Below are 25,086 nucleotides of genomic sequence, written 5' to 3' on the forward strand. Positions count from 1 at the left end.
AAATTTAGGCTACTTTGTGTAGAACTGTCAAATGACGAGGGGAGCACAGACCAGATCTAAGAACTGGCGCGAGTTAAAAAGCGCGCCATTGACGTCACCGCCGCGCAACACGCAGGTGGTCGGGGGCCCGGTGACGTAGGCGTCTACCCATAATGCACCGAAGAAAGGTCCGCGATCCAGTTTATTCCATGAAATCAGACTGGCGGCGAGCGCGATGAGGCAGTGAAGGCGAGATCGCGTCGCGCCTTCGGTTCTTTTTTTTTTTTAATCCGCCTCCCGCGTTCACAAAATTCCAAACTCGAGCAAATCACGTCCTGAGCAAAAAAAAAAAAAAAAAAAAGGCAAACGAGCCGAACAACAAGATGTGGTTGCGGCTCCGCTCACATCTCCCGAAAGGTCCGTGAGTTTCGACCCAGCCACCCACACCCGTCATTTTTTTTCGGAGGATTCCTCCCCGGCCGTCGATTCGTTTCGACCAGGCAATGACAACGGCCCCAGCAACCCCGCAGCAGATGAGAGACCGGCTGCTGCAGGCCATCGATAGCCACAGCAATGTGAGTTACCAGCCCCGCCAGTCCAGCCAGGCAGCCGGCGGAGCGGCTAGCTCGTCGGCTAGTCCCGCTAAGCCGCTCCGCTCGACCAGGCGACGGCGGCGTCGCCTCCCGCGCAACGTTCGCCGAGAGAGAAAAGGCGTCTGGCGGCGGACTGACTGACGAGGCAGGCCGCGCCAGGTCCTCCGTCCGCCGCCTCCGCCTGCTTTACCGAGGTCTGACGCGGCTAGCCGAACGCGAGCTAGCTGGCTAGCATGCTAAGGTGGCTAGCCCGGGGCTCCTGCTACTCTCTTTTTTTGTTTTTTTATTTTTTTTTCGTTATTACTTCATCCGCCTGGTCTGCGGCAGGAGTGTGAGAGACACTCGCGGTGAAACGTACTCGAATACGTGGAAGGGTGGACGGGCGGCTGGCCGGGGCTGCCAGCCCGCTAGCTTCCGCCAACGAACTGGACAGCCGGACGCCGCTTTTTTGTTGTTGTTGTCTTTTTAAGAGACGTTTTTTTTTTTTTTTTTTTTTTAAACAACAATTTATTTAGTTAGTACCGTTCAGCCGGGTGGCCGGCGACTCAGAAGCTCCACGCCGAGCAGTAGCTGTTTGTTGAACGAGACTCCCACTAAAGTTGTTAGTTCGGCGGCGAGTTAGTGGCCTACTTCGGTTCGGTTTTTTTTTTTTTTTTTTTAGTCCGAGGTCAAACCCGAAGCGGCCGCGTTAAGGTGTTTTTGTTTTTCTTCTTTTCTGAAATTCAGCTCTTTTTTTTTTTTTCTCTTCCTTCTTCCCGGGGGAGCGGTGTGTCAGAACCGGGCTGTCACATCGCCTCTCGCGGTTCGTGTCCCCCGCGACTTTTTTTTTTTTTTTTTTTTTTTTTAACTCCATAACTCGTAATTATTATGATTTATTATTACTATTAAAGCACGTTTCGTTGGATTCACGACGTCGCCGTTGGCGCGTCAAAGCAGCAGCAGCAGTGGACTGCTAGCCCGCTCGACTGTCAGTTAGCCCGAAGCTAACGCTCCGGAGCGAGAGCGGGGCAGCCCGCGGGGTCGCACGCCGCGACGCCCCTTCTACTCTGCGGGGAACCGCGTCCGTTCGAGCGCCAGTCACGTGGGCCGCTGTCCAGCGAGCCGAGGTGCGAGGCGCGGCGGCCCGGGTGGGCATGGAAGACCAGGGACGCCTGGTGTGTAATATTCAACGCTCAAGGTCTTCACTCCCTCCGGCTGAGTTGCAGTTTTAATGGGATGGAACACGCCGTTGCGCAAGTTTCACACGTCAGACAGAATACAGACATTTACGTTTACAGCATTTACCAGACGCCCTTATCCAGAGCGACTTACAATCAGTATTTACAGGGACAGTCCCCCCCTGGAGTAACTTAGGGTTAAGTGTCTTGCTCAGGGACACAATGGTAGTAAGTGGGATTTGAACCTGGTTCTTCTGGTTCATAGGCGAGTGTCTAATCCACTAGGCCACCACCACCCTACAGACAGCGTAAAGTATCCATACGTGGATCAGGGCGTATGTTGACTGTGGGGATGTAATGCAATTCCGTAAAAAAAGTGAAATATCCAGAATAGAAGATTGCTCGACTCATTCCAAGAAGGATCTCTGATTCAATTGCGGGGTGTGTGTTTGGTCCAGTGGTGGCCTGGTGTGTAAGGAAACGGAAGTTTGCCTGTTCAGGCGCCCGGGGAGCAGTGTGTGTGGGGTCAGTACCTTGGCGGACCAGCCTTCCGATTACGGGGCCACTTCCTTAACCACTAGGCCACCACTGCCCCTGAATCCTACACAGTCCCCACACAATGCTCCCGGGTGCTTGTCTCGCCAAGGGTGATGGTTAAAAGGAGAGAACGGGTTTCGTTGTGCCACCGTGTGCTGTGCTGCAGTGTTTCACAATGACAATCACTTCACTTTGATCGAGGGGATCAAAGTGGGAGCTTGGCGGTTCGGGATTTGAACAGGCAAACTTTCCTTACCCGCCAGGCCACCGCTGCCACTGAATCCGCACACTGCTCCCCGGGCGCTTTTCATGGCTGCCCACTGCTCACTAAGGTGATGAAATGTTTCAGATGCTTAAAATATATTCACAATTCTTTCTTGGATTCATCGTCAATACGCTGGTTCTGTAGATATATTTTGTCCCAGCCCTACCGCGCCTAACCGCTGCACCGTACGCAGGACTTGCAAGTGAGTGCTTTTGTGTCGCTGATTTATGCAGATCTGTAACATGGTGGCGGTACTGGATGTAATCACCAATTTGGAGAAGTTCCCCATCACCAAAGAAGCACTTGAGGTACGCACTTTGTGGGCACCACTCACAATTTTGTCTCTGTCCAGTTTTGTCTTGGTTATGGCACATTTCTTTTGTGATCCTCCGTGTCTTGCAGGAAACACGCCTGGGAAAGCTAATTAATGACGTGAGGAAGAAAACCAAGGATGAAGACCTTGCCAAACGTGCCAAGAAACTCTTACGGAACTGGCAGAAGCTGATCGAGCCATGCCAGAACGAGACTCCGTCTCGCAGTGTGCCGAGCGCCCCTGGCTCGGCCAATGGCGGCGCCCACGGCTACAGGGCGGACGTGATCCCTCCGGCCGCCCCGTCGCCGGGAAAGGTGGGTCCTGAGCTGAAAGCTCGAAACGACGTCCACAACACCTACTCCCCCAAGGCGGAGAAGTCGAGCGGCCGCAAGCGGAAGGGGGAGCAGAGGGACGCCATGCTGCTGCCGGCCAAAATCCCCAAGACGGCCGCCGGCGAGCCCACGCACGCTCCGCCGGCGACCAACGGGGTGGGCGGGAGTCCCGAGCCCCCGGCGGAGAGGGAGGCCCACCCCGCCCCGGAGTTCCTCGAGAACGACCGGCACGGCAAAATCCCGGTCAACGCCGTCAGGCCGCACTCCAGCTCCCCGGGGCTCACCAAAGCCCCCGGCGCCTCGTCCCTGATCCGGACGGCGGTGCTGCAGCAGCACCCGGCCAAAAGCCCCCGCTGCCCCTCGCACAGCCCGCGCAGCGCGCCGCACGAGGCCGCCGCCGGCAAGAGGTCGTCCACGTACGCGCCCAAAGCGCCCCCGAGCTCGGCCCCGGTGCCCTCCGCCTCGCCGCTGCCGCGGCCCTCCGCGTCCCCGGTCCGCCAGCGCTGCGCCGAAAGGGCCGCGCCGGCGCTCCACCCCCAGCAGAGCACTGTAACCCCGGAGCCCCCGGCCGCGCCCCAGCTCCGGCCGGAGCCCGGCGAGCCGCACGGCCACAGCCAGTCCTCGGAGGCGGGCGACAGCGAGGGCGTGGCCTCCGGCCCGGAGGGCAAGCGGCGGAAGAAGTACCGGTCCCGGGACTACACCGTCAACCTCCACGGCCAGGCGGCGGAGGACAGGGCCAAGCCGGTGCGCTTAAAAGAGCGCCGGCTGACGTTCGACCCGGTCACGGGGCAGATCAGGCCCCTCACCCCGAAGGAGACGCACCAGGACGAGAAGCCCCGTGGACCCGTCCCGCCCGACCCGCCCACGGTAGCCCCGCCTCCGCAGAAGCCGCTCGCCCCCCTCCCCAGCCCCTTCCAGCAGACCAACTGGAAAGAGCTGTCCCGGAACGAAATCATCCAGTCCTACCTGAACCTCCAGAGCAACATGCTGACGTCCTCGGGGGCGCAGACCCCCGGCGCCCACTTTTTTATGAACCAGTATTTGAAACAGGAGGAGCGCGACGCGCCGGAGTCCAGGAAGACGCACGTCCTGGTGCCGAGCGGCTCGGAAACGGACCTCCCTGGCGTGACCAGGGACGTGAGGGACTCGGACCTCCACAGAATACACAAAGAGCACTGGCCCGGCGTGAACGGCTGTTCCGACACGCAGGGCAAGTGGTACGACTGGACAGAGTGCATATCCCTGGACCCGCACGGGGACGAGAGCAAGCTGAACGTCTTGCCGTACGTCTGCCTGGACTGATGGAGAAGCTCTCGATTTGAACCCACGACCTGCACTTCTGTCAGACCCCGTTCAGAGTGACCGGCAGAGGGGGGGTGACGAAATAGGCGTCCCGTTTGCGACGTTGCTGCTACCGACTGGGAGTTGAAATCCGAGGGTATCATCGGCGATCTTGGTTCGCAGACCAGTTACTGCGGCGCTTCGGGGAACGTTCGTTTGAAAATAAGAGCACAGGCAAGATCGAAAGTGTACATTTGAGGCCGAAAAAGAATGAAAACTTTTTGGAGTTCAAGCTTTATGCGACAAAAAATAAATTATAATTTTCTTATGTATGCATCTATTTATTTGACTTTTTTTTTTTTTTTTTTTTTTTTTTTTTTTTTCTCCCTCTTTATTTGGAGCCTGTCAATCATGAACAAGCTCCTGTGATTTATTGTTATTAATGTTTTGGGGTTTTTTTTGTTTTTTTTTTCTCCCCTCCCTATCAGTGATTTTCTAATTTATGGATGTTCCACATTTCTCTGTATTCATTTGCCAACATTCCACCGTCCCTTTATAACCTCCCTTCCTGGTCCTGGTTTTTTTTAAAGCCACCCGTCACCCCAGGTATCTCCAGATTAACCAGAGAGAACAAATGGCTACAGATGTCAACTGTGATCGCGGTGGCAGCGAGGAAAAGCCACGCTGGCGCGGTACCAGTCACCCTGCCCACCCCACCATGCCAGCTCCTTTCTGTTGGGAAGAACGTCAGTGAATGGACAGTAAACATAAGTCTCTGTTCTGCTGGTAGTCGAGGGGACATGTTCAGGTCCTTCGGCGCTTTAGGACACGTGTCTTAAATGCTCAAAGCTCGCAGTTTTCAAAAAAAAAATTGTTTCGTACAGAATTTTTCTGTTTTCATTTTGCTGAAAGTTTCATCTTATCACCATGTTCTCAAAGTGTTTTGTTTTTTTTTCCTTTTCATTGATCTGAGCCATTGTCAATGCTTTGCAGTCAAAATTTGTACGACAAGGGGGTGACTTTTAAGTCAAAGCTGGCAAAATATCAGAGTTATGTTCTCACAAATGTTTTCAGTTTTACAAAAGCAGAATTTGTTTTCTTTGTGAATGTGATTTAATTTTTTCTCCCTCTCCCCCCCCCCACCTCGTGCCAGAGTTTCCCACCACATGGGGGGGGGGAAGACGTCTGGGCTGAAATCTGTCTGCTGACGACTTGCAAACACTGTGCTCTGCTACCTTTTCTCTCCTGCCAATGTGCCTTTTGATGTAAAGAAAGGAAAGAGAAAGAAAAAAAAATTAAAATTGCTTTGACAGAACACCCCGGTCCCCATCCATGTTGAAGGCAGACGCTGCGCTGGTTGCCGTTCTTTTAAACAAAGAAAAAGAAGAGAGAAATTGCAAACGAGAGTTGCGATAAGGAAGGAGCCGGGTAGTTTCATTGGGTTTTTTTTTATCTGATCCAAAAATAAGAGGAAAAAAAAAAACTATTCAGTATTTACTCATGTTTGAAAAATAAAACCCCTTAAAACATGGATTATTCATCTGAGCTTGTTATAAATGTAACATTTTGCCTCTTTTGAAAGAGTCGACTGGTTTATTTTAAGTTGTCGTGTAGCCTGGTGTAGGGAGCTCTTTCTGTATGAATTTCTGTCTGAACTGCTCTAACGTAGCTCCTATATTACTGCAAGTTAAATGAATACATAAATAGAATTGATGACTTCTTTAAAGCTGCAGGACACTGTGAGAACCATTAGTGGCTACTAAGTTGCATTTTCAGTCTCATGCATAATCATAATGTAATTATAATAACGAACAACCCCTCTAATCAACCCCTTTAATCTTAAAAAAAAAAAAAGTTTTCACCATTAGTGTGCATTAAATTGTTTATGCTAAAAGTCATCACGGTCCACTTTCAGCAATCCTATTGGACATTCTTAAATTGACTTACTAAACAAACAAAAAAAAAAGGTCACTGGTGTGGGGTGCTAACACTTTTTACTTAATTAATGAATCCTACAAATAAAGCGCAATTTCTGCTGCATAAAAATCTGCATTCTGGGCATCAGGATGTCAGGCCTTCATCCTGTCACCAGCGTGAAGGCCACAGGATACCTGGTTTGATATTACACTACCATTCAAGAGTTTGGGGCTCATCTAGAAATGGCATTTTAATAGAAAACAATTAGAAAGGCGTTAAAGGGGTGAAACCTCCAGTCCAGGCATTATTCATGTCGTAAATGCTGATGCTGCATGGGCTAAATCTAGTCTGTCACTTTAAAAACGCCATTCAGTTTTAGGAAACAGCTGCACTGATCAGTTGATTAACGAAGCAATAAAACTGTTCACACTAGTATGGTATCTGGAGCATCAGCGGTATGGGCTCGACTACATCATAATTTCACAATTCTCAATAACTATTTATTACTCACTTTGTAACTTGTTGCTTAATGACAAGGATTTTTTTAAACGACCCTAAATCTTAAGCAGTTTAGCATGAGCTTAACTTACAGGTGAGGACTAATGTTCACGCTTGAGGACAAGGTATTTGAAGGTGAAGAGCGTACATGATGTGTGAGCAATCAAACGTTTGGTTTCCTGAAGATCTAAGGTCTGGCCTGAAGGGCCACAGTTTGCCCCCGAGTCCACTGGCCATCCTGATGCTGGACTGATGGTTCGAGATCTTTCGCTCACACCAACCTGGGGAGTCCCTGTGGACTTTGAGTTAACGATCAATTACCAATCATCAGAAGACAGAAATTGCCTGTGTGGGGAATCAGCACTCTGAAAAAAGCTTTTAATCCATATGTTAAGTTAAGAAAAACTCAAATAAGGACAAAGTGAAGGCAATTTCTTAAAAGAGAAAAAAATACTTTTAATACACTGTTTTAGTAGCTATAAAAGGTGCGTAAAAATAAAAATAGTGTCTTGGGCATATTTTAAATGTAACATCATCACTAATGATTCGGGCGCCGTGGTAAGAATTTGGGGAATGCTGGTGACGTCACACGGTAGCCCCACCGCTGCCGTCTGTGTGGCACTGCGGAGGAATTCGGGACTTTCCTTCCATATATGGACTTTTTGATATCAATCAGGGCCGGCGGGGGCGGGGCCAGCGGAAGCGCGGCCCGGATTGGTGGCCGCGCAGGGGGGGCGGCGCCTCCGGAGGGGAGTCGGAACTTTAGAGGCGAGTTTCCCCGAGCGACGGACACTTTTCCAGCTTCGCTCTCCGCGGCACCACGGCTGCAGGAATGTCTCAGTTCAACAGAGGTCCCGCGTACGGCTTCTCGGCGGAGGTCAAGAGTAAGGTACGCGTTGTCGCCGTTTGAATAATGCTCCGTCCGTCGGTGTAAAAAGGAGCATAGGAGTAGATTCCTACGATTTTTTTTTTTTTTTTTCGCCCTCTTCTTCCTCTTCTCCTGGCACCGAGTAAATGAGGGGCGTTGTCTTCAGTTAAAGGTCCTTGTTGTGGAATGTTTTCCAAAAAAAAAAAAAAAAAAGCCTTCGCGACGCTCCGCATCACCCTCCACCCGCGGCGGGGTTTTAGCCCCGGGAGGGACGCGGCGTCTGGGAATAAACTCATTAACACGCCTGATGACGCTCATGATGATGATGATGATTTTCATTATTATTATTATGGTGTCCCTTTCTCAGAGGTGTTTGTTGAACCGCCCAAAACCTCAAAGCTCAAATTACCAACATGGGCACCATAAATTGGGGTATTAAATTGCTAAAAGTTTGTGTAAATGCAGTGTTAAATCTGCAGTCTGTTAATTAACCAGCTTGTATTTCATATTTAAAAATTTATTTATTTTTTTTTTCATTTTAAGCAATTAAGCCGTAATTTGCAAAACCTGAAATCCATTTGTGTCAATTTCATCTTAAATAATTTTCTTTTACTTTTTTTTACCCTTTGCTTGTCACCGGTGTTCTGGGTACTGGAGAATTTTTGTCCTGTGCACTAATTATTTCTGGATTTCTCCCGATCTGTGTTTCCTGTTCTCCAGATTGCCCAGAAGTACGACCCCCAGAAGGAAGAGGAGCTGCGGGTGTGGATCGAGGAGGTGACTGGCCACTTGATCGGAGATGACTTCCAGAAGGGCTTGAAAAACGGGGTCATCTTGTGCGAGTGAGTTCCCAACAGATTTCTGGTTCAAAGAGGCATGACGCCTTGTGCAGCGTTTTAACGTACGATCTTGCGTGCAGGCTGATCAACAAACTGCAGCCGGGTTCTGTGAAAAAGATCAACCAGTCCACGCAAAATTGGCACCAGGTAAGCAATTTCCATTTTTCTGCTAAATATAATAGAGCAACAGCCAGTGTTTTTTTTAATATCGTATTTTCCACTGGCAACCAAAATGTTATGCACTTATGTATACTGACAAAGAGATGATTTCAGAATAGTACCACAGACCTCACGGGGCTTTCGCTCATCGTGTCTGCTTTCAGCTTGAAAATCTGACCAACTTCATCAAAGCAATGACGACGTACGGCCTGAAGCCCCACGATATTTTTGAAGCCAATGACCTCTTCGAGAATGGAAACATGACGCAGGTTCAGACGACCCTCCTGGCCCTCGCCGGCATGGTAAACGCTGGCCCGTCGCGACGTTGTTAACCCACCCCCCCCTGTCTGCGCTGTGTGACCGTTTGTGGTTTTGTTTTTGAGGCCAAGACCAAGGGCCTGCAGTCCAGCGTGGACATCGGGGTGAAGTACGCGGAGAAGCAGGAGCGAGCGTTCGACGAGGAGAAGATGAAGGCCGGGCACTGCGTCATTGGGCTGCAGGTAGCACTTCGCCTCTTACTTAAAGCGGACCAACAAATGTCGGAAGGGGATGAAAAATTCTTCCGTTCTTTAATTGCAGATGGGCACTAATAAGTGTGCGAGCCAAGCCGGGATGAACGCCTACGGTACCAGGAGGCACCTGTATGACCCTAAAGCTCATATTCTTGCACCGATGGACAATTCCACCATCAGCCTGCAAATGGGGACCAACAAGGGAGCCAGCCAAGTAAGTCCAGGTCCCACTGCGCTGCAGTTGGATTGGCTCATTGATTTGGTTCCTGCTTAAGCCCCACGTCATATTGCGCCACAGAAGAAGCAGCTCTTTTGGATCCATGTTTGGGGTGCTAAACTAGAACCAAAAGGCACAGCAGAAACCCCTGAAGACTACCGATTGGTCGGTGAAAGGGTTTGTGTTGCAGCCATTGTCTCCTCTTGGCGCTTTTCCCAAACTTTATTGTTTGGAGAAACATTATTATTATTATTTTCCCAAACCTCACTTATTGAACCGCAGTGTCCAGTGTGACCACAGTCCAAGTGACGGGCAAAACAAGCCAGAGCGTCTCCATTGTTGCGTTTGGTGTCATGTGAGCTGATGTCGTCAGAGTTCACCTTTCACCTCAACACCCCTCAGTGCCGCAGAGTGCTAAGCGGGTTCCGGTACGACTCGACCCCCTTTTTAATGCATTTTCTCTCCCTGCTTTCTTCGAACAGTCTGGCATGACCGCTCCAGGAACCCGCCGAGCCATCTATGACCAGAAGCTGGGCACCGACAAATGTGACAACTCCACCATGTCCCTTCAGATGGGCTACACCCAGGGGGCCAGTCAAAGTGGACAAAACTTTGGGCTGGGGCGGCAGATCTACGACGCAAAATACTGTCCCAAAGCTCACGAGCAGCAAGAAGGAGATGGATTCATTCCTGATTATCAAGATGAGGGATATCTGGGGTACCAGGATGAAGGGCAGGAGTACTAAAGCAGGGCCAAACATCATGACCAGTATATTAACTTTTTTTTTTTTTTTTTTAAATAATTTTTAAAATGTTTAAAAAGCCGCAATGCATCAGTGACTTGCTGTGAATGAATAAGAAGGATTGGGTGGAATTTATCAGTCAAGAACCCAGCTGCTAAACAAAGGAAGTATCGGTTAAAAATGAAAAGTTGTGCTTTTACTTTATGAAGGTGAATTCATTTAAACATTATAACTGGACTGTTTTGGAACAGACTCTGAGGAACATTCCCGTGTATTATCTTTGTTTTTATTCTTTCCCTGCAGTCTTATGGACCAGATAGTATTTCTGTATAATCAGCAGATGCATTTTCTTGACTTTCTCTTGCCGTTGAATTAAAAAATGCATATCTTTAATGGGTTGAGACAATCCACTGTTGCTTTATTAATGGTTATGTGAGGGGATTTTTATTTTTATATCTGAAATAGTCTCTTCTGCCTGCTGTATAACTTAAACTGCCTTTTCTGCATAAGTGTCATTGGAACTTAAAAAAAATTCCATTATTTCTGTTTAGCACTGCAGACAAAATAAAGATATTTTTTACATTTTCCTTTTAAAGCACAATGTATTTGATTTTATTTGTTTTTTTTTTTTATTATTTGTTTTAGGTAGCAATAAAAAAAAAAAAAAGTTAATTTTGTATAAGTTGACTTTTTGCATTTCCTCTGTTTATGCAAGCAGCACAACTGGAGCCAATCTTGTTTTGTTTGGATCTGTGGACCCTGAGAAAATCTGCAGTGGTTAAAACTGGGTGATGTCCCAAATCCACATTTATTTTGGGATTCTTCTCCTTTTGTCTCCTTGCTCTGTAATATTTGGCACAAGAAACATTATATCACCCACAAAGGGGGCAGTGGTGGCCTAGCGGTTAAGGAAGTGTCCCAGAAGGTTGCCGGTTCGATTCCCGATCCGCCAAGGTGCTATTGAGGAGCCACTGAGCAAAGCACAGTCCCCATACACTGCTCCCTGGGCGCTTGTCATGGCCGCCCACTGCTCACTCAGGATGATGGGTTAAATGCAGAGGACAAATTTCACTGTGTGCATTGTGTGCTGTGCTGCTGTGTATCACATGTGACAATCACTTCACTTTACCTTAAGGGCTGTGGTGGCCTAGCTAGTAAGGAAACGGCCCTGTAATCAGAAGGTTGCCGGTTTGAATCCTGAGCTGCCAAGCACCGTCCCCACACACTGCTCATTGTGTGCTGTGCATCACAGTGACAATCCCTTCCCTTGACTTTCAAGGTGTTACTGCTCAGTTTATTTGGCTCTATGTTTTAACATGTTTATGTGAGTTTGATGCGTATTCCCGCGTCACACGCCACTGACATTGTACATTCACCAACTTGTGCTTGTTCATGTGATCATTTGTTTCCTATTTAAAGCAGGCGGGCGGCTTTCCATTGTTCATTGTCTCCGGATCCTCATTGTCCGAGGTACCTTGTTTGGTTCACTTTGGGGTCGTGACCCCTGTTTCAGGGGTCTGTGAAACATGACACTTTTAAATCAGAAGTATGCAAATTCATGTCGAATTCCTGTCTATGCTGACAGAAATGTTACACCTTATTTCTATGCATGTTTGGGTATTATGATTGTAAATCAGTAAGTTCGCAACAAGTTCGCAACATTACGTGTGGTACTCTGTACAGATAAATAAAAGAAACAGTCTGCTGACATTTCCTCGCAGCTAAATTAAATTCTTCAAATAAGTGTAAAATACACAGTACGCGCTCACAATCTTTTACATTTATGTGTAAAAAACAAAGAAGAAAACTAGTACAACTTCCTGATGCTAAATGCAGCTTCTTTTGCTTTCGGAAATCGCCGAAGAGCCTTCGCACGTGACCGGACGTGACGTCACACGCGTCAGCCCGCTCGCCGACATGGAGGCGCTAGGTGAGCCTGTCGCAGCCCGCTCGGCCAGAACGACGCGGCGGGCCGAGCGCGGCGTCGCGTTGTGACGCGCCGCCGTCCGCGTTGTCGCGGCACGACGGGAACCGGCGCCCCGAGGAACGGCGCTCGGCCGGTGGCGCGTTAGGAAAAGGCGTGACCTTGCGCTAACCCCGCTAGCGCCTGGGTTACGCACATCCGAGCGTCTGTTGTCGATTTATGTATATTTGTATATATTATGTATATTTACGTAACGTCCTGTAACATCACGTATCATCATTATTATTATTATTATTATAATTATTATGTGTCCTGAAATCGTCGTCCGTGTCTTCACAGTGTCCCGTGTTTCCAGGTTGGGGAGCTTCAGCAGGTACGCGGCCGCGCATGCAAGTATCGCGATATTTCGACCGTGATTTGTCCGCTCTTTCCGTTTTAGGTTTGACGGGTGTTTCTTTTCTCCCCCAGGACGTGCTCTCTTTATTGCCACAAGCAGATTTTACCGCAGAATGGGTAAATACAGATGCACTGACACGAAGGCAGTATTCTCATGACCAGACGTTCTGTACAAATGTGAAAAGAAAAAAAAAAAAACAGCTAAATTTACAAAAATATTGTTGAACTGAAAATGCCAACTCTGATCGGTAATAGATTGCCGGATGGCGTGCCTCCAGTGTTTGAACGTGGAGCGGGAAGGAAAGTTTATTTCTATTGTTCATAGATTATTAAATTTTGTTAATCCACAGACACACAATAAAGTCGAACCACAGTTGCAAAGGCTCGGCAGGACCAGGAGGAAGAACTCTCCTCAAGCCAGAGAGGCAAGGAAGTAGGGCCGTAGTAGTGGGGATTTGACTTTGTTGGATAAATGCAAGCGCGCCACTGTCGCTCCCTTACCGAATTAAAATCCTGGAACTATCATGGAATTTTTTTTTTCCCCAGTGAACGTGTGGTCATGAAAATTTGCCTTGTCTCTGACAATAAGTGTGGAAATTCTTTTCTGAAAAATGTGTAAATGCGTATTTCTTCCCATTCCCGCTCGGCTCCAGCCTGGTTCCGTTCCGAGAGAAGAGTACAGCGGTGGCCAGCAGGCCTGCCTCAGCACCCAGCAGCAAGGGGGAGTATGTCATCACCAAGCTGGACGACCTGGTGAACTGGGCTCGCAGGGTGGGTAATGCACCAATTATTTCCTCTTTCATGGGGTCAAGGGTCAAGTAAATTTAAAGGTTTCCTTTCCGCTTTTTATTGTGTTTTGACTAGGGGGTCTGATGAGATCTCGCACTTAACAGCATCTTCTGTGGCGGTGCTCACAATACGCAAAATCCTGCCACGTACGAGTAAACATGCCCAGAGATCACCGTAATGGACAGGCGGTCACTGAAAAATTCGGGTCTCGTCACATCCCCAATTTTGACAAATGCATTTCTTGGTCTTGATGTCTGAATGTCAATAATACAAAATAATGTGTGTGTCTTGTCTATGCACATGATTTAAATAAATAAATAAATAGTTTCCTGCCAATGTGTCCCAGAGTGAGACACTTAACTGTGTCATCATTAAACCCTGAGTGTCTCCTGGGGGATTGTCCGTGTAACTACTGACTGTAAGTCGCTCTGGATAAGGGCGTCTGGTAAATGGCGTAGTTCTGTGAACCAGCAGGACGTTCTGGAAGTGTGTGTGTGTGTGTAGATTGGTACTCTGAAAGAATGTATGTTGTGCTCCAGAGCTCTTTGTGGCCCATGACGTTTGGCCTGGCGTGCTGCGCTGTGGAGATGATGCACATGGCGGCGCCCCGCTATGACATGGACCGCTTTGGCGTGGTGTTCAGAGCCAGCCCCAGACAGGCCGACGTCATGATCGTTGCTGGGACGCTTACAAATAAAATGGCCCCCGCACTGCGTAAGGTATACAAATCCATTACATTTCAGTCTACTGTCCAAAAGTCTAAAAGCCCCAATTCAAAACAAATAATTGATTTAACTAAACCGTTTATTGCAGAATTTTAAATGACATGATGTGCGCAGAGAAAGATTGTTATTTTTGCTTGTAGGCGCTCCATTACAGAGTTGAGAGAGACCAATCCCAGTTCTTCTTTCATATATCTGCACTTTTGCACATTACTGTATATACTCTGTCTCTCATACACGTATATATAAATTTCAATATCGTAGATTGGTATATCTTGTTTCGAAACTTATTGATTGATTTTTTTTTTTTTTCTCTCCAACAGGTCTATGACCAAATGCCCGAGCCCAGATATGTGATTTCGATGGGAAGGTAAGATGAACCGGAACATTTCCATTCTTGAACCAATGATGCAGTAGAATTAAGATGATTTCTTTTAGCTACCAGTGGTCAGTATGCTCTAATGTAGAAGCATTATTATATAATGCAATTATAAATGGATGTCAACATTTTGCCACAAATGTGTGTGAACTGCAGCTGTGCCAATGGAGGAGGTTACTACCACTACTCCTACGCTGTTGTGAGGGGCTGCGACCGCATCGTCCCTGTAGACATTTACGTCCCAGGTGAGGAAGACCCTTTCATTATGCCTGCAAATTGTTTTAAGGCCTTTTGCTGTGACTATGACCAACTCACCGTCTTTCCCGGTTTGAATCCCAGGCTGCCCACCCACGGCGGAGGCTCTGTTGTACGGTTGCCTGCAGCTGCAGAGGAAAATCAAACGGGAGAAGAAGATGCGCATTTGGTACCGCAAATGAGCGCCGTTGCGCATGCGCGTGTGTTATTTATATCAGTATAAATGTCTTTTGGCAATAGACCATAATGGTTTCACTCTTCAGTCTTTACTTTGACTTTATTATGTCATTACAATAAAGCTTTCTTCTGGACATTTATCTTTTTTTTTCTCTTTTGTTCACCAAATAAAAAAAAGATTTTACAAAAGCGGTGACAAAGTAAATGATGAGTGCTACTTGTCACTTGTAGCATCAAATCATGTGTTTACGGCTCTTGGCAAAGCACCGTCCCCACGCACTGCTCCCCGGGCGCCTGTCATGGCTGCCCACTGCTCACCGAGGGTGATGGTTAAATACAGAGGACACATTACGTTGTGTCACCGTGTGCTGTGCTGCAGTGTATCACAATGGCAAACACAATGGCAAATCACACAGTGTATCACAAATGCAATTCAACACAGAGCATTTATGTCAAATTTACTATGTTTTATGATTGGCAGTTGTGCCAATTTTAGCAAGACAAAGATGCTTTAGCAGCATGGACCATTTTCTGTTGAATAAAATGATTCTTGCAGCTCAAGGCACACAGGTTGTCTCAATTGATCAGCTCATTGATTAGATCGATTTAGTGGTGGCCATCTCCGAGCTCATTATAAGAATCCCTCGGGTCTGTGTGTAAATGGACTTTAATAGGATAACGTGAAGGCAATTCAACAGATTTTAAACCCAAAATATGAACGATACGACCGACGACATTCAGAGTCCTGCAGTTCCTCGTTTCAAACACACGGCGTCGCTGTTTGACAATGAAGCCAGCGCCACGGCTCCTCGGTCTCAAAAACACGCAGCGGTCATTTCTAAGGGCTGCTGCTCTTTATTTGAACATGAATTATATGGGAATAAAACCACCAGTGCATGAGAAAAGCCTTCTGAAAGATATATTACCTTAGCACTGCATGCAATCAACAAGCGTCTTAATTAAGCCACCCTGATCTCTGATTCTGGGCCATGAGCGGCAGTGGAGACTAAGCTGTTCTCCTGTAATGCCTCTTAACTGGATGGACTCGGTGCACTTCCTGCACTTCTCACACCCCTCTGGCCCTGGTTCCCGTCGTGCCTCCCTTGCAGTGGAGGAAACTCACTTCCATGGTGTGCGTTGCATATTTCTCCTTACCCTTTGCCCCCCTCCCCACACCTTGCTCTTCTCTGTCCAGACATGCTCTCCTGCTGTAGCACCTACAACATGCCATTGAGTTCCATTATAGTAGATCATTCTAATATTCTGCTATTAAAAGACTTTTTAAGTACATTAATCCCACCACTGGTACAGTAACAGTATGGAGGCTGGTCTAAACCTGCCCAAGATGGGTTTCATATCTGTCTGGCATGTGCTTGGCTGCATTTCAGCAGCCTTTCTTCTCAAATCCCCGTCAATGTGTGACTCCGGCATGCTCGTGCAGTGGCATGGACTGGTGTCTGGTCTTGTTAAGTGTATTATGTAATGATGACGGCCCCTTATTCCATGCCTTGTCCAGACGCCGGCACACACAGCGGCAGCGGAGGAGACTCTGGCATAACCCGTCTTCCTGGGTGCCAGGCTTCTTCCCCCGGCTGCTGGTAATTCCACTTTAACTCGCGAAGGGATTTTCCTTGGGTGTGAAACATTGAGAGTGACGTGGCAAAATCCAGTCAGATGGCAGCGCCGGAGGGCTCCACGTGCGCCGCAGTGCATCTGCCGCTCCGCCGCCATCGGCCAAGGTCACCGGATTAATGGGCTTTCCCGCATCAGCTTGTCTCCCATCAGAATTGCATTCTTTGGCCAAGTATGTGAGCAAATACATACAAGAAACTTGATGGCGTCTGATATCTTACATACAGAAAAATACTGAGATTACTGGAATAATATCGCAAATGCACATAAAGTGTACAGTCCCTGACAAAAGTCTTGTGTACAAATTGACCACAAGTGTCGCAGAAATATATTTCGAATCAATATATTTTTTTTTACAAGAAATGCCTCTTTTTATTCCCAACAGCTTTTGTAATAATGTTTCAGTGCAAAGCGAAACTGTCAAAAAGTGTTCTAATATTCAAAGCTTGGTAAAGTATAAAATAAAAGTACATTTTTGCAAAGACATAAGTGTTGTCGCCTAATAATGGATCAATTAGGTCTCAGGTGTGTATAAAAAGAACCCCAGCACACTAGACCTTCACATCAACTGCAGCTAGACTTCTGCACACATGCCTAAGATTCACCCTGAAGATCAGCGCCAACGCTGATGTGGCAGACACCTTCAATCTGTCTCAGCATCAAGAACAGAGGATAAAAGAAAGATTTGACGAGACTGGAGACATTTTGACAAGCCCAGGTCAGGCAGACCCCCCCCCTCAAGACAACTGCTTGATGGGACCGTTTGTTGGCTTGAAAATCCAAAGGCTCCATGAGACCTGGTCACCTGAAGTCCCTGTGTCAACCAGAACAGTTTGTCGGATTCTGTCTCGAAATGGCCTCCATGGTGGAATCAGTGCCCAGAAGCCAGCACTAAACAAAAGACGATTGGGAAAAACCATGTGGCATTTGCCAAGGACCAAAGAAGCCAAATTCTGCAGCAGGATGGTGCTCCATCACATACTTCCATCTCCACATCAAAGTTCCTCAAGGTAAAGAAGATCAAGATGCTCCAGGATTGGCCAGCCCAGTCACCAGACATGAACATCATTGAGCATGTGTGGGTTAGGATGAAAGAGGAAGCATGGAAGATGAAACCAAAGAATATTGATGAACTCTAGGAGGAATGCAAGACTGCTTTCTTTGCTATTCCTGATGACGTAATAAAAAAATTGTATGAATTCTTGCCAAACCGCATGGATGAAGTCCTTCAAGCTCATAGAAGTCATACAAGATATTAAATTTGGATCTCACAGCACCACTACTAAATTTGCTGACGTATTTTTGTACTTTTTTTCTATTGCTGTATAGGTGACAAAACTTTCGTCTTGCCAAGATTAGACCTTTCTGTCTTGATTAAATGCTAAATCTTTTTTTCACAAATTCAAATTTTATTTGTCACATACATAGTCACACACGATATGATATGCAGTGAAATGCTTTTTGCAACTGCCACAGACCACAGTATTGCAAATGATGCAAGTATACAATGAACCAATATGCAAATATTGCAAACATAACCAAATATTACACTTTTACGTCTTTAACATAAAATATGTGAAACTGGTAGGGTGAAGGTGTGCAAATGAGTGAAAGACAATGTTTAAAGAAAAGAGCCATAAAAAAAAGAGCAGTAAGGTAAAAAGCGCAAAGATTTTGTGCAAAGTGATTTTGTGCAAAGATCCCAGTGATTGGAGGTGAAAGTGAAAGTGCTGGAGTTCTATGTAGTGTTGTGGTTGAGAGCTCGGACAGCCTGCGGGAAGAAGATCCTCCTCGTTCTCTCTGTGTTGGACTTCAGGGCACGAAAGCACTTCCCTGATCGCAGCAGAGAGAAGAGTCCATTGTTGGGGTGAAACTAATTCATTTTAATGCATTAAACATCATTTGGGAGGGTTTTAGCTTTTCATATGAGCTATTTCGAACACCAATTGATTAATTAAAAGTCAGGTTAATAGCAGGTGTTTTTACAAAATAGATAAGCGACGAGACTTTTGTCAGGGACTGTAGTTGCAATGTGTGTGACAGTTCAGGAAGAAATTGTTCCTGTGTCGGCTGGTACTAGTCTGCAGGCATCTTCAGTTGTGGCCATTAGATTTGAGGATGACACAAATACTGGTTCTTTTTGCAGAATATCAGCCTGTCCTTGATGTTTGTCTTGGAGTCATTTTTGACACCAGGCCGTCCTTCAAACGTCTTCGTCCTCACTGTGCGTGCAGATGCCCTCACACCTGCCTGCTGCCATTCCTGAGCAAGCTCTCAGGACTCTTGCTAGACTTTCTTTGGTACCCTGAAGCCTTCTTCACAACACTTGAACTTCTCTCCTTGAAGTTTTGATGATCTGAAAGTTTTTTGATTTAGGTGGAATCTTCTTGCAGCAGTTTCCTTGCCCATTTTATGCAACGCAATGACGACTGCATGCGTTTCCTTGCAGGTAACCAGAGGAAGAATGACAGAATGATCTCCAGACTTGTGCTCCTCAACACTCTCACTTAACACTGTTAACCAGAGGATCACTGAAATGATCTCAGCAGGTTTACATTTATCAGACACCCTTATCCAGAGCGACTTACAACCAGTAGTTACAGGGACAGTCACCCCTGGAGACACTCAGGGTTAAGTGTCTTGCTCAGGGACACAATGGTAGTAAGTGGGATTTGAACCTGGGTCTTCCAGTTCATAGGCGAGTGTGTTACCCACTAGGCTACTACCACCTTCTACCAGGTTCCTTTGTGGCAGGGCTGAAATGCAGTGGAAATGGATTTTTTGTAATTCATCTGATATATATATATATATGTATGTATGTGTATCTACCTCATCATCGGTATATATTTATACCCATTCATATATTCTACATGCGATTGTATATTCCTGTCTAAAGCGGACGCAGCTCGAGCAGCGTGGCCGCTGTTTGAACTCGAAGGCTTATAGAAAAACAGCGACACTTTGATGGTTTCTTGGCTTTGGGGCACTCGGCAAGCCGGAGCAGGGATAGAACATTCCACTTCTGTCACCTGCTCTGTGGTGGCAGATGTCAGGGTGCACTGGCCTTTTGAATTCTTTTATTTTTTAGTTTCTTTCAGGGTATAAAGTGTTTTCATTTTTTTAGAATAAGTATCGCAGGCAGAAATATACATATATATATATATTTTAGAGAGATTTTATTAGCCCACAGAAGGGCTGGGAGATATAGGCATTTAGTTCAATAATTTCACATATAAAAAAACATTCAACAATAAAAAAAAAACCCAAAACAAACACACATAATAAATTATTAACAAAAAGTCATTAAGAAATGCAGACATAAATAAAGCACAATGCAAACCATCACAGCTGTAAACCGTCTATGAAACATTTTTACATGGGGCCTGAACAGGGACTCTGTCAGTATTTACAGGTGGGGGGACAAAAAAAACGAATAGAGACACACAGAGAGTCAATGTGACTGAAGAAAAATACAAATACGCCCCGCGGAACGCGGCCGCGGAGCTGGAAGTAAACACACGTACAGTGTAACAGGCTTTTAGAACGTGACCAGCTTCGGATAATGCCGCTGTGCAACCGATGCCGCGGCCCCCCTCCGGCCGCTGCTCGGTCAGTGTGGTCCCGGCGGAAAAAAAGGACGTTTAGGCTCTAAAGGGGAGACCCGATGGGTCTCGACACGCGCTAAAGCATTCGCAGAGCGGACGCCTGCGGTCTGTTCGCGATCCGTCCTTACTTGCCCGGCTCAGCATGGGCACACTCGGCGCGCCGCGAGCTGATTGGGTGGCAAATGTCGGGGCTCAAGTCTTTGGAGGCGAGCAAAATCTGGTGACTGGGGAGGACAGGGGACAAATCTTTTGGCAAATTAAGCACCTCCGAGTCCATGTTTTTTTTTTTTTTGGCACCCCTGGTCTCCTTGGACAGACCTTTGCTAAGCCCCCCCCACCCCCCGGCACCTCGGCGGCTTCAGCCTCCAGCTCAGAGGGCGCCGCGCGTGGCCTCGATCTCGGGCGGGCCCACCATCATGGCGGTGGTCTTCAGCGGGTAGTAGCGGCCGTGCCAGGTCTTCCAGAACACCCCCTGCTTCCTCTGGTGCCTTTGCTTGGGCGGCGGGGTGAGGAAGTACCTGCCGTTGAGGTTGGAGCGGCCGCAGCTGCTGAACCACCAGCCACCTGGCGCCGAGAGAGGGGAAGGTTAGTGCCACTTCCTGTTTCGGAGTTCCCCCGCGATGGCGCGGCGATGAAACACTTACCGGACAGGTGCTGGGCGCAGTTGATGTCGCTCTTCTGGTCGTTGTCCTTGTCCCGGGTGGAGAAGGGCAGGCCGGAGGGGTCAGTGGCCAGCGCCCGGCCCAGGGTTCCGGCCGGGGCGTCCAGGATGCGCAGGGTGTAGTTGCTCTCCTCCCCGCTCAGACGGAACGGGTAGCTCACCGACTCCGCCTTGTCCGTCCAATCGGAGATCTGGATCTTCAGGACGCGGTCGCCGGCCCTGGACAGAGCGTGGATTCTCTCCAGGCCGAGCCAGAACTCCCCTGCGGGAACCAGACCAGCACAGCGTTTTAATTCACTTTGATCAGGTCTGAGGCCGGTGCAGATAATCCACTCGCCGTGCAGGAATTGGAGGTAATTGAATTTGAAATTTGGTAATCTGTTAATCGAATTGCGCGAGGAAGACTGGCTGATTAAGTCACTCGGCGTGATTAAAGCCCCCTTCAGCTGGCATGAGGTGTTAAGATCAGGCGGTAAAGCCCACTCAGTCGGGATTGACCCAACCCCCCCCGAGATCAGAGATCCCCCACGAGGGGGGGGGGGATAATCCGCAGAAACACCGACTGGGGCCGGTTGAGGACATGAAATGTACGGAAATTTACCGTTTAGGTTCCCGAAGCCGTTCTGATAGGCCTGCCAGAGCTGGTCGAAATCAACAGAGCCATCCTGGCGCCTCTGGATGACGGTCCAGCCGCCCTCTGTGAACACGGGAAAGAACAGGGATGAGCCGGGAATGACGTGAGCCTGGACACTGTTGAGGAGTTTAAAATATCGAGTTTTGTGGGGGTTTGGGGGGGGGGGGCGGAGCTACACACCATTTGTCATTTCGCAGAAGACGTCGAATGGCTGCGAGTCTTTGGGCTGGACGGTGTAAACGCCGCTGCTGGTCTCGCCGCGCAGGAACAGCTCATGGCAATCGGCAGCCATTTCTGTAAAAGCAAAAAAAAAAAAAAAAAAACAAATAAATAAAATTATTAGATTATATCGATTATTTTATATCTAATAATGCCAAAGTCTGAGTTCAAACCGTGCTTTCCTATTTTAAATTGATTAGACTAAACCCATTATTACGTTTATTTTTTTATATGCAGATTTTTTTATTTTGAAATTTAAAAAAAAAAAAATCTTTTTAGATCCTTGTTATGAACAATGTTCTAATTAGTAATCGTTCTATTTTTAAAGCCCTTGTCTTACTCAGTAAAGCTATCGGAGGCCCAAGGCCTGTGGAGCAGCGTAACTAAAAGCAGGCCGAGACGATGCAGGGTGTAAACATGACCTTTCTCCCAGTTCCCAAGCCGACTTCCCTCAGCTGGGGCCGGCCCTATTGATTACAGCGGGCCCTCATTCGCCCACCGGGGGCCGGCGTTCCTCCTTCACGTGCACCGCGCCGGGGCCGGTGACGTAAGGCTGCGTGCACACTGCGTGGCCGGGGAATGCTGCTATATGAGCTCCCCCTGCCCCCGCACTACGCCGCCGGGGCGGAATGCGTCCGGGCTCTCCCTGAGCCTCCGCGCAAACACGCCGGGGGAAGTCTGGTGTTCCTGCGACGCGCTGTTCTGGGAACAGTCGATAAGAGATAGTCGGGGCTGGTGGGGGGCGGTGGAAAGAAAAATAAAAGGGTCTGGTCGCTGTTTTTGGATGTTTGGGTTGGCTGTGTGGGTGTCGATGTTCCCCTCAACTTTGACACACTTCCCATTCATTACTGGGAGGCGGGGGTCTGCGCGGACGAGGGGGGGTGGGGACGCCGCGGGACGTCTGCCACTGACAGATCTGGGGGAAAGGTTACGCTTTCTTGAGCGGCGTGACCGTTGTTTTCGCCGCGGAGGAGGAGTGGTCACCGGCAGAAAGATGTCTGTACAAAGTTCACGGCACTAAAATTGGCCCGGCGGGCCGCTGCGCACGAGTTGGCCTGGACCCGGGCCAGCGGGCCCCGGTCGGGGGGACACGGCATTCTAGGATTCAGCAAATTGCCCCCGCCGACGGAGTCTGTGTGAGATTTACGGCAAAATCCCCGGCCCTGCCGCGACCCCGGCTCAACACCGGCCGAGGCCGGCGAACTCTCTCCCAGTTGGAGCCGAGCCAGATCCCCCCTCCCAAAAAAAAAAAGAAGGATAATAATAATAATAACAATAATGGTGTTTAAACCCGACTGAGGTCAGCTGCCGCTCAACTTTCACCCACTTCAGGCCTCACCCCCCCCCCCCAAGAACAATTACTGCTATTTTACTTTATTATTATTTATATATAACTATTTTTTTTGGTCTTCACCTCAGATCCGACATGGTAGTAAGCGGGATTTGAACCTGGGTCTTCTGGTTCATAGGCGAGTGTGTTACTCACTAGGCCACTAAAACCCTGTACGCGTATTGTGTATTAAAGGTGGAGCATGAAAAGGTTTTTTTTATGCGGATCAGAAGACAAATAACCTGCCACTGTATTACATTAGGGTGGTGGTGGCCTAGTGGGTAACACACTCGCCTATGAACCAGAAGACCCAGGTTCAAATCCCACCTACTACCATTGTGTCCCTGAGCAGGACACTTAACCCTGAGTGTCTCCAGGGGGGGACTGTCCCTGTAACTACTGATTGTAAGTCGCTCTGGTGAATAATGTAAATGTAAATTACGTGGACTCACCGGCGGGAGAGTCGCCTTGCTCGGCGCCGCCGTTCTGCGGGCGGCCCTCCTCTCCGCTCCGCCGCGGCGGGGACCTGCCGCTCACCTGGATCTGCGGGGAGGGACGGGGGAGAGACGGGTTTAAATCGGCAGGTTCCGGCTCCGGACGCGGCTCTCAGCGGGCGCGTACCGGTGCCGCGCTCCTCACCTGGTTCTGGAGGGCTCGGATGCGGCCGTTCTGCTTCTCCAGCTTCTCCTGCTGCTGCCTGATCCGCTCCACCAGGTCGTCGATGCGGCGGTTCTGCGCCTCCAGCATCAGCTGGAAGGAAGAGGAGACCATTTTAATTAAAATGTGACGCGTCGTTGTTACGCATGCGCCGTTACGCACGATTCCTTTTCATTGCGTAACTGCGTTTAGAGCGGAGCACTCGGACCAGCGGTCGTTTCTCTTTAACCGGGCGATGAAAGGTTATTTAAGTTGTTCCAGGTGGAGGATGTCGGGAAAAAAGGGGCGGGGGGGCTCTCTTGTCCGCACAGCACGTACAGCACGCACAACCACACACACACACACACACACACGCACACGCACACACCGACCAGGATTAGCACCATGTAATCCAGTCCAGAACTGTCACGAACATTACAAAAAGCTCAGAGAAGAGACTAAGACCACAGACCATCTTAACTTTAAACCATTATAAAACTTTTTTTTTTGGTCATCACCACAGATCAGACGTGTAATTATTACATTTCAGGACATTCCAGGACATTTGTCGCCTAAACTGCGGAGATCTGTCAGAAGAAAGGAAGCAGCAGCTCTGGACCTACCTGGATAACTCGAGCATCGCTGACATTGCCCTCTCCCTGCAGCATGCCGTCCACCTTCTCCTCCAGCTTGTCCATCCTGTCGTGGACCTGACGCCTCTCCCCCAGCAGCTCCTCCGCCTTCTCCCGCAGCTCGGACGAGACGTTCAGCACCTGGCTCTCTCGGTCCTCCAGCCCCTGGGCCCGGCTCTTCAGGACCTGGCTGTCCTCGCTCAGCTGCTGCGTCTGCTTCCCCAGCTCAGCCACGGTGCCGTTGAAGGACTTCAGCTTGGCCATGATGTCCCTCATCTGGCCCTTTGTCTTGTCCACGTGCTCCTTCAGCCCCTGGCCCAGCTGCAGCAGACCATGGGCGAGGACGTTCACGTCGTCCCAGGCTGCGTACTGGACCCGCTTCTCCTTACCGGCGGAGCTCTTCCTTTCGAATGGGAAGGCTGTTCCCGTGGTTGCCACCACGCAGACGACTGCAGCGCAGGCCATCAGTTTTTCTGGCGTGAACTTCATCCTGGTCTCCTTCCGTTCGGCTTCTTGGTCTCCCGTTTAAAAAATTGCTCTTGAAGTCAAGCAGGTGCTCAACTCTGCAAGCTAAAGTCAGGAGATTCAGAGGTGCATGCCGTGCAGAGCCAGGCTCTCCCTTTATACTCACTGCCTGCTCGGGCGAAGCGCCCTGATTGGCTGGCCGACGTGGGTGGGCGTGTCCACTCGGGTTTCTGCTCTCCCTGCTCCTGACTCATGCAGCAGGAAGCATTGAGCAAGGGCCCAGATGGAACAAGGGATGCCGGTACTGGAAGTAAAGTATCAGCGCCGAATTCTGGACGGAGTTGGGGTGTGACCATCAAATAAAAAAAAAAAGAGTGTCCTGTAAACATCGTTCAAAAGGACAAAACTGGTTCCTGGGCC

The 25,086-nt window shown here is 48.7% G+C and overlaps 4 protein-coding genes across 5 annotated transcripts; 3 read left to right on the top strand and 1 right to left on the bottom strand.

Moving 5' to 3' along the window:
- Positions 1-178: 178 nt before the first annotated feature.
- Positions 179-4,785, top strand: crsp7 (cofactor required for Sp1 transcriptional activation, subunit 7). 2 transcript variants are annotated; one of them, XM_028977143.1, is made up of 3 exons: positions 179-554; positions 2,765-2,839; positions 2,934-4,785. In XM_028977143.1, exons 1-3 carry the CDS (start codon positions 483-485, stop codon positions 4,476-4,478), a joined length of 1,692 nt encoding a protein of 563 aa, XP_028832976.1. In that variant the 5' UTR covers positions 179-482; the 3' UTR covers positions 4,479-4,785. The 2 variants fall into 2 exon arrangements, with proteins under 2 accessions (XP_028832976.1, XP_028832978.1); XM_028977145.1 differs by having other exon boundaries at positions 179-396.
- Positions 4,786-7,645: 2,860 nt separating this feature from the next.
- On the top strand, positions 7,646-10,805 carry cnn2 (calponin 2). Its single transcript, XM_028977028.1, has 7 exons — positions 7,646-7,761; positions 8,461-8,582; positions 8,660-8,726; positions 8,903-9,040; positions 9,122-9,238; positions 9,318-9,464; positions 9,950-10,805. The coding sequence occupies exons 1-7, from the start codon at positions 7,705-7,707 to the stop codon at positions 10,211-10,213; spliced, it is 912 nt and encodes a 303-aa protein (XP_028832861.1). The 5' UTR covers positions 7,646-7,704; the 3' UTR covers positions 10,214-10,805.
- A 1,285-nt stretch (positions 10,806-12,090) lies between these two features.
- ndufs7 (NADH:ubiquinone oxidoreductase core subunit S7) lies at positions 12,091-14,992 on the top strand. The gene is made up of 8 exons (XM_028977721.1): positions 12,091-12,140; positions 12,474-12,507; positions 12,603-12,647; positions 13,184-13,301; positions 13,859-14,038; positions 14,365-14,411; positions 14,577-14,665; positions 14,760-14,992. Exons 1-8 carry the CDS (start codon positions 12,128-12,130, stop codon positions 14,855-14,857), a joined length of 624 nt encoding a protein of 207 aa, XP_028833554.1. The 5' UTR covers positions 12,091-12,127; the 3' UTR covers positions 14,858-14,992.
- Positions 14,993-20,367: 5,375 nt separating this feature from the next.
- angptl4 (angiopoietin-like 4) lies at positions 20,368-24,782 on the bottom strand. The gene is made up of 7 exons (XM_028977253.1): positions 24,193-24,782; positions 23,573-23,683; positions 23,386-23,476; positions 21,565-21,678; positions 21,352-21,447; positions 20,734-21,012; positions 20,368-20,653 (listed from the first exon to the last, which is right to left on the bottom strand). The coding sequence occupies exons 1-7, from the start codon at positions 24,688-24,690 to the stop codon at positions 20,460-20,462; spliced, it is 1,383 nt and encodes a 460-aa protein (XP_028833086.1). The 5' UTR covers positions 24,691-24,782; the 3' UTR covers positions 20,368-20,459.
- Between the last annotated feature and the right edge of the window lie 304 nt (positions 24,783-25,086).

The sequence above is a fragment of the Denticeps clupeoides genome, chromosome 4, assembly GCF_900700375.1.
Source record: "Denticeps clupeoides chromosome 4, fDenClu1.1, whole genome shotgun sequence".
In the NCBI taxonomy this organism is placed as follows: Eukaryota; Metazoa; Chordata; class Actinopteri; order Clupeiformes; family Denticipitidae; genus Denticeps; species Denticeps clupeoides.

Bases quoted from the DNA above. Each gene is read 5' to 3' on its own strand.
- crsp7 (XM_028977143.1), top strand. From the start codon at position 483: ATGACAACGGCCCCAGCAACCCCGCAGCAGATGAGAGACCGGCTGCTG. The intron at 555-2,764 runs GTGAGTTACCAG...TGATTTATGCAG, and splicing joins CCATCGATAGCCACAGCAAT to ATCTGTAACATGGTGGCGGT. The intron at 2,840-2,933 runs GTACGCACTTTG...CGTGTCTTGCAG, and splicing joins TCACCAAAGAAGCACTTGAG to GAAACACGCCTGGGAAAGCT.
- cnn2 (XM_028977028.1), top strand. From the start codon at position 7,705: ATGTCTCAGTTCAACAGAGGTCCCGCGTACGGCTTCTCGGCGGAGGTC. The intron at 8,727-8,902 runs GTAAGCAATTTC...GTCTGCTTTCAG, and splicing joins CCACGCAAAATTGGCACCAG to CTTGAAAATCTGACCAACTT. The intron at 9,239-9,317 runs GTAGCACTTCGC...CTTTAATTGCAG, and splicing joins ACTGCGTCATTGGGCTGCAG to ATGGGCACTAATAAGTGTGC.
- ndufs7 (XM_028977721.1), top strand. The intron at 12,648-13,183 runs GTAAATACAGAT...GCTCGGCTCCAG, and splicing joins CAGATTTTACCGCAGAATGG to CCTGGTTCCGTTCCGAGAGA. The intron at 14,039-14,364 runs GTATACAAATCC...TCTCTCCAACAG, and splicing joins TGGCCCCCGCACTGCGTAAG to GTCTATGACCAAATGCCCGA.
- angptl4 (XM_028977253.1), bottom strand. From the start codon at position 24,690: ATGAAGTTCACGCCAGAAAAACTGATGGCCTGCGCTGCAGTCGTCTGC. The intron at 21,679-23,385 runs GTGAGTCCACGT...TTGCTTTTACAG, and splicing joins GCAAGGCGACTCTCCCGCCG to AAATGGCTGCCGATTGCCAT. The intron at 21,448-21,564 runs GTGTGTAGCTCC...CCGTGTTCACAG, and splicing joins CTTCTGCGAAATGACAAATG to AGGGCGGCTGGACCGTCATC.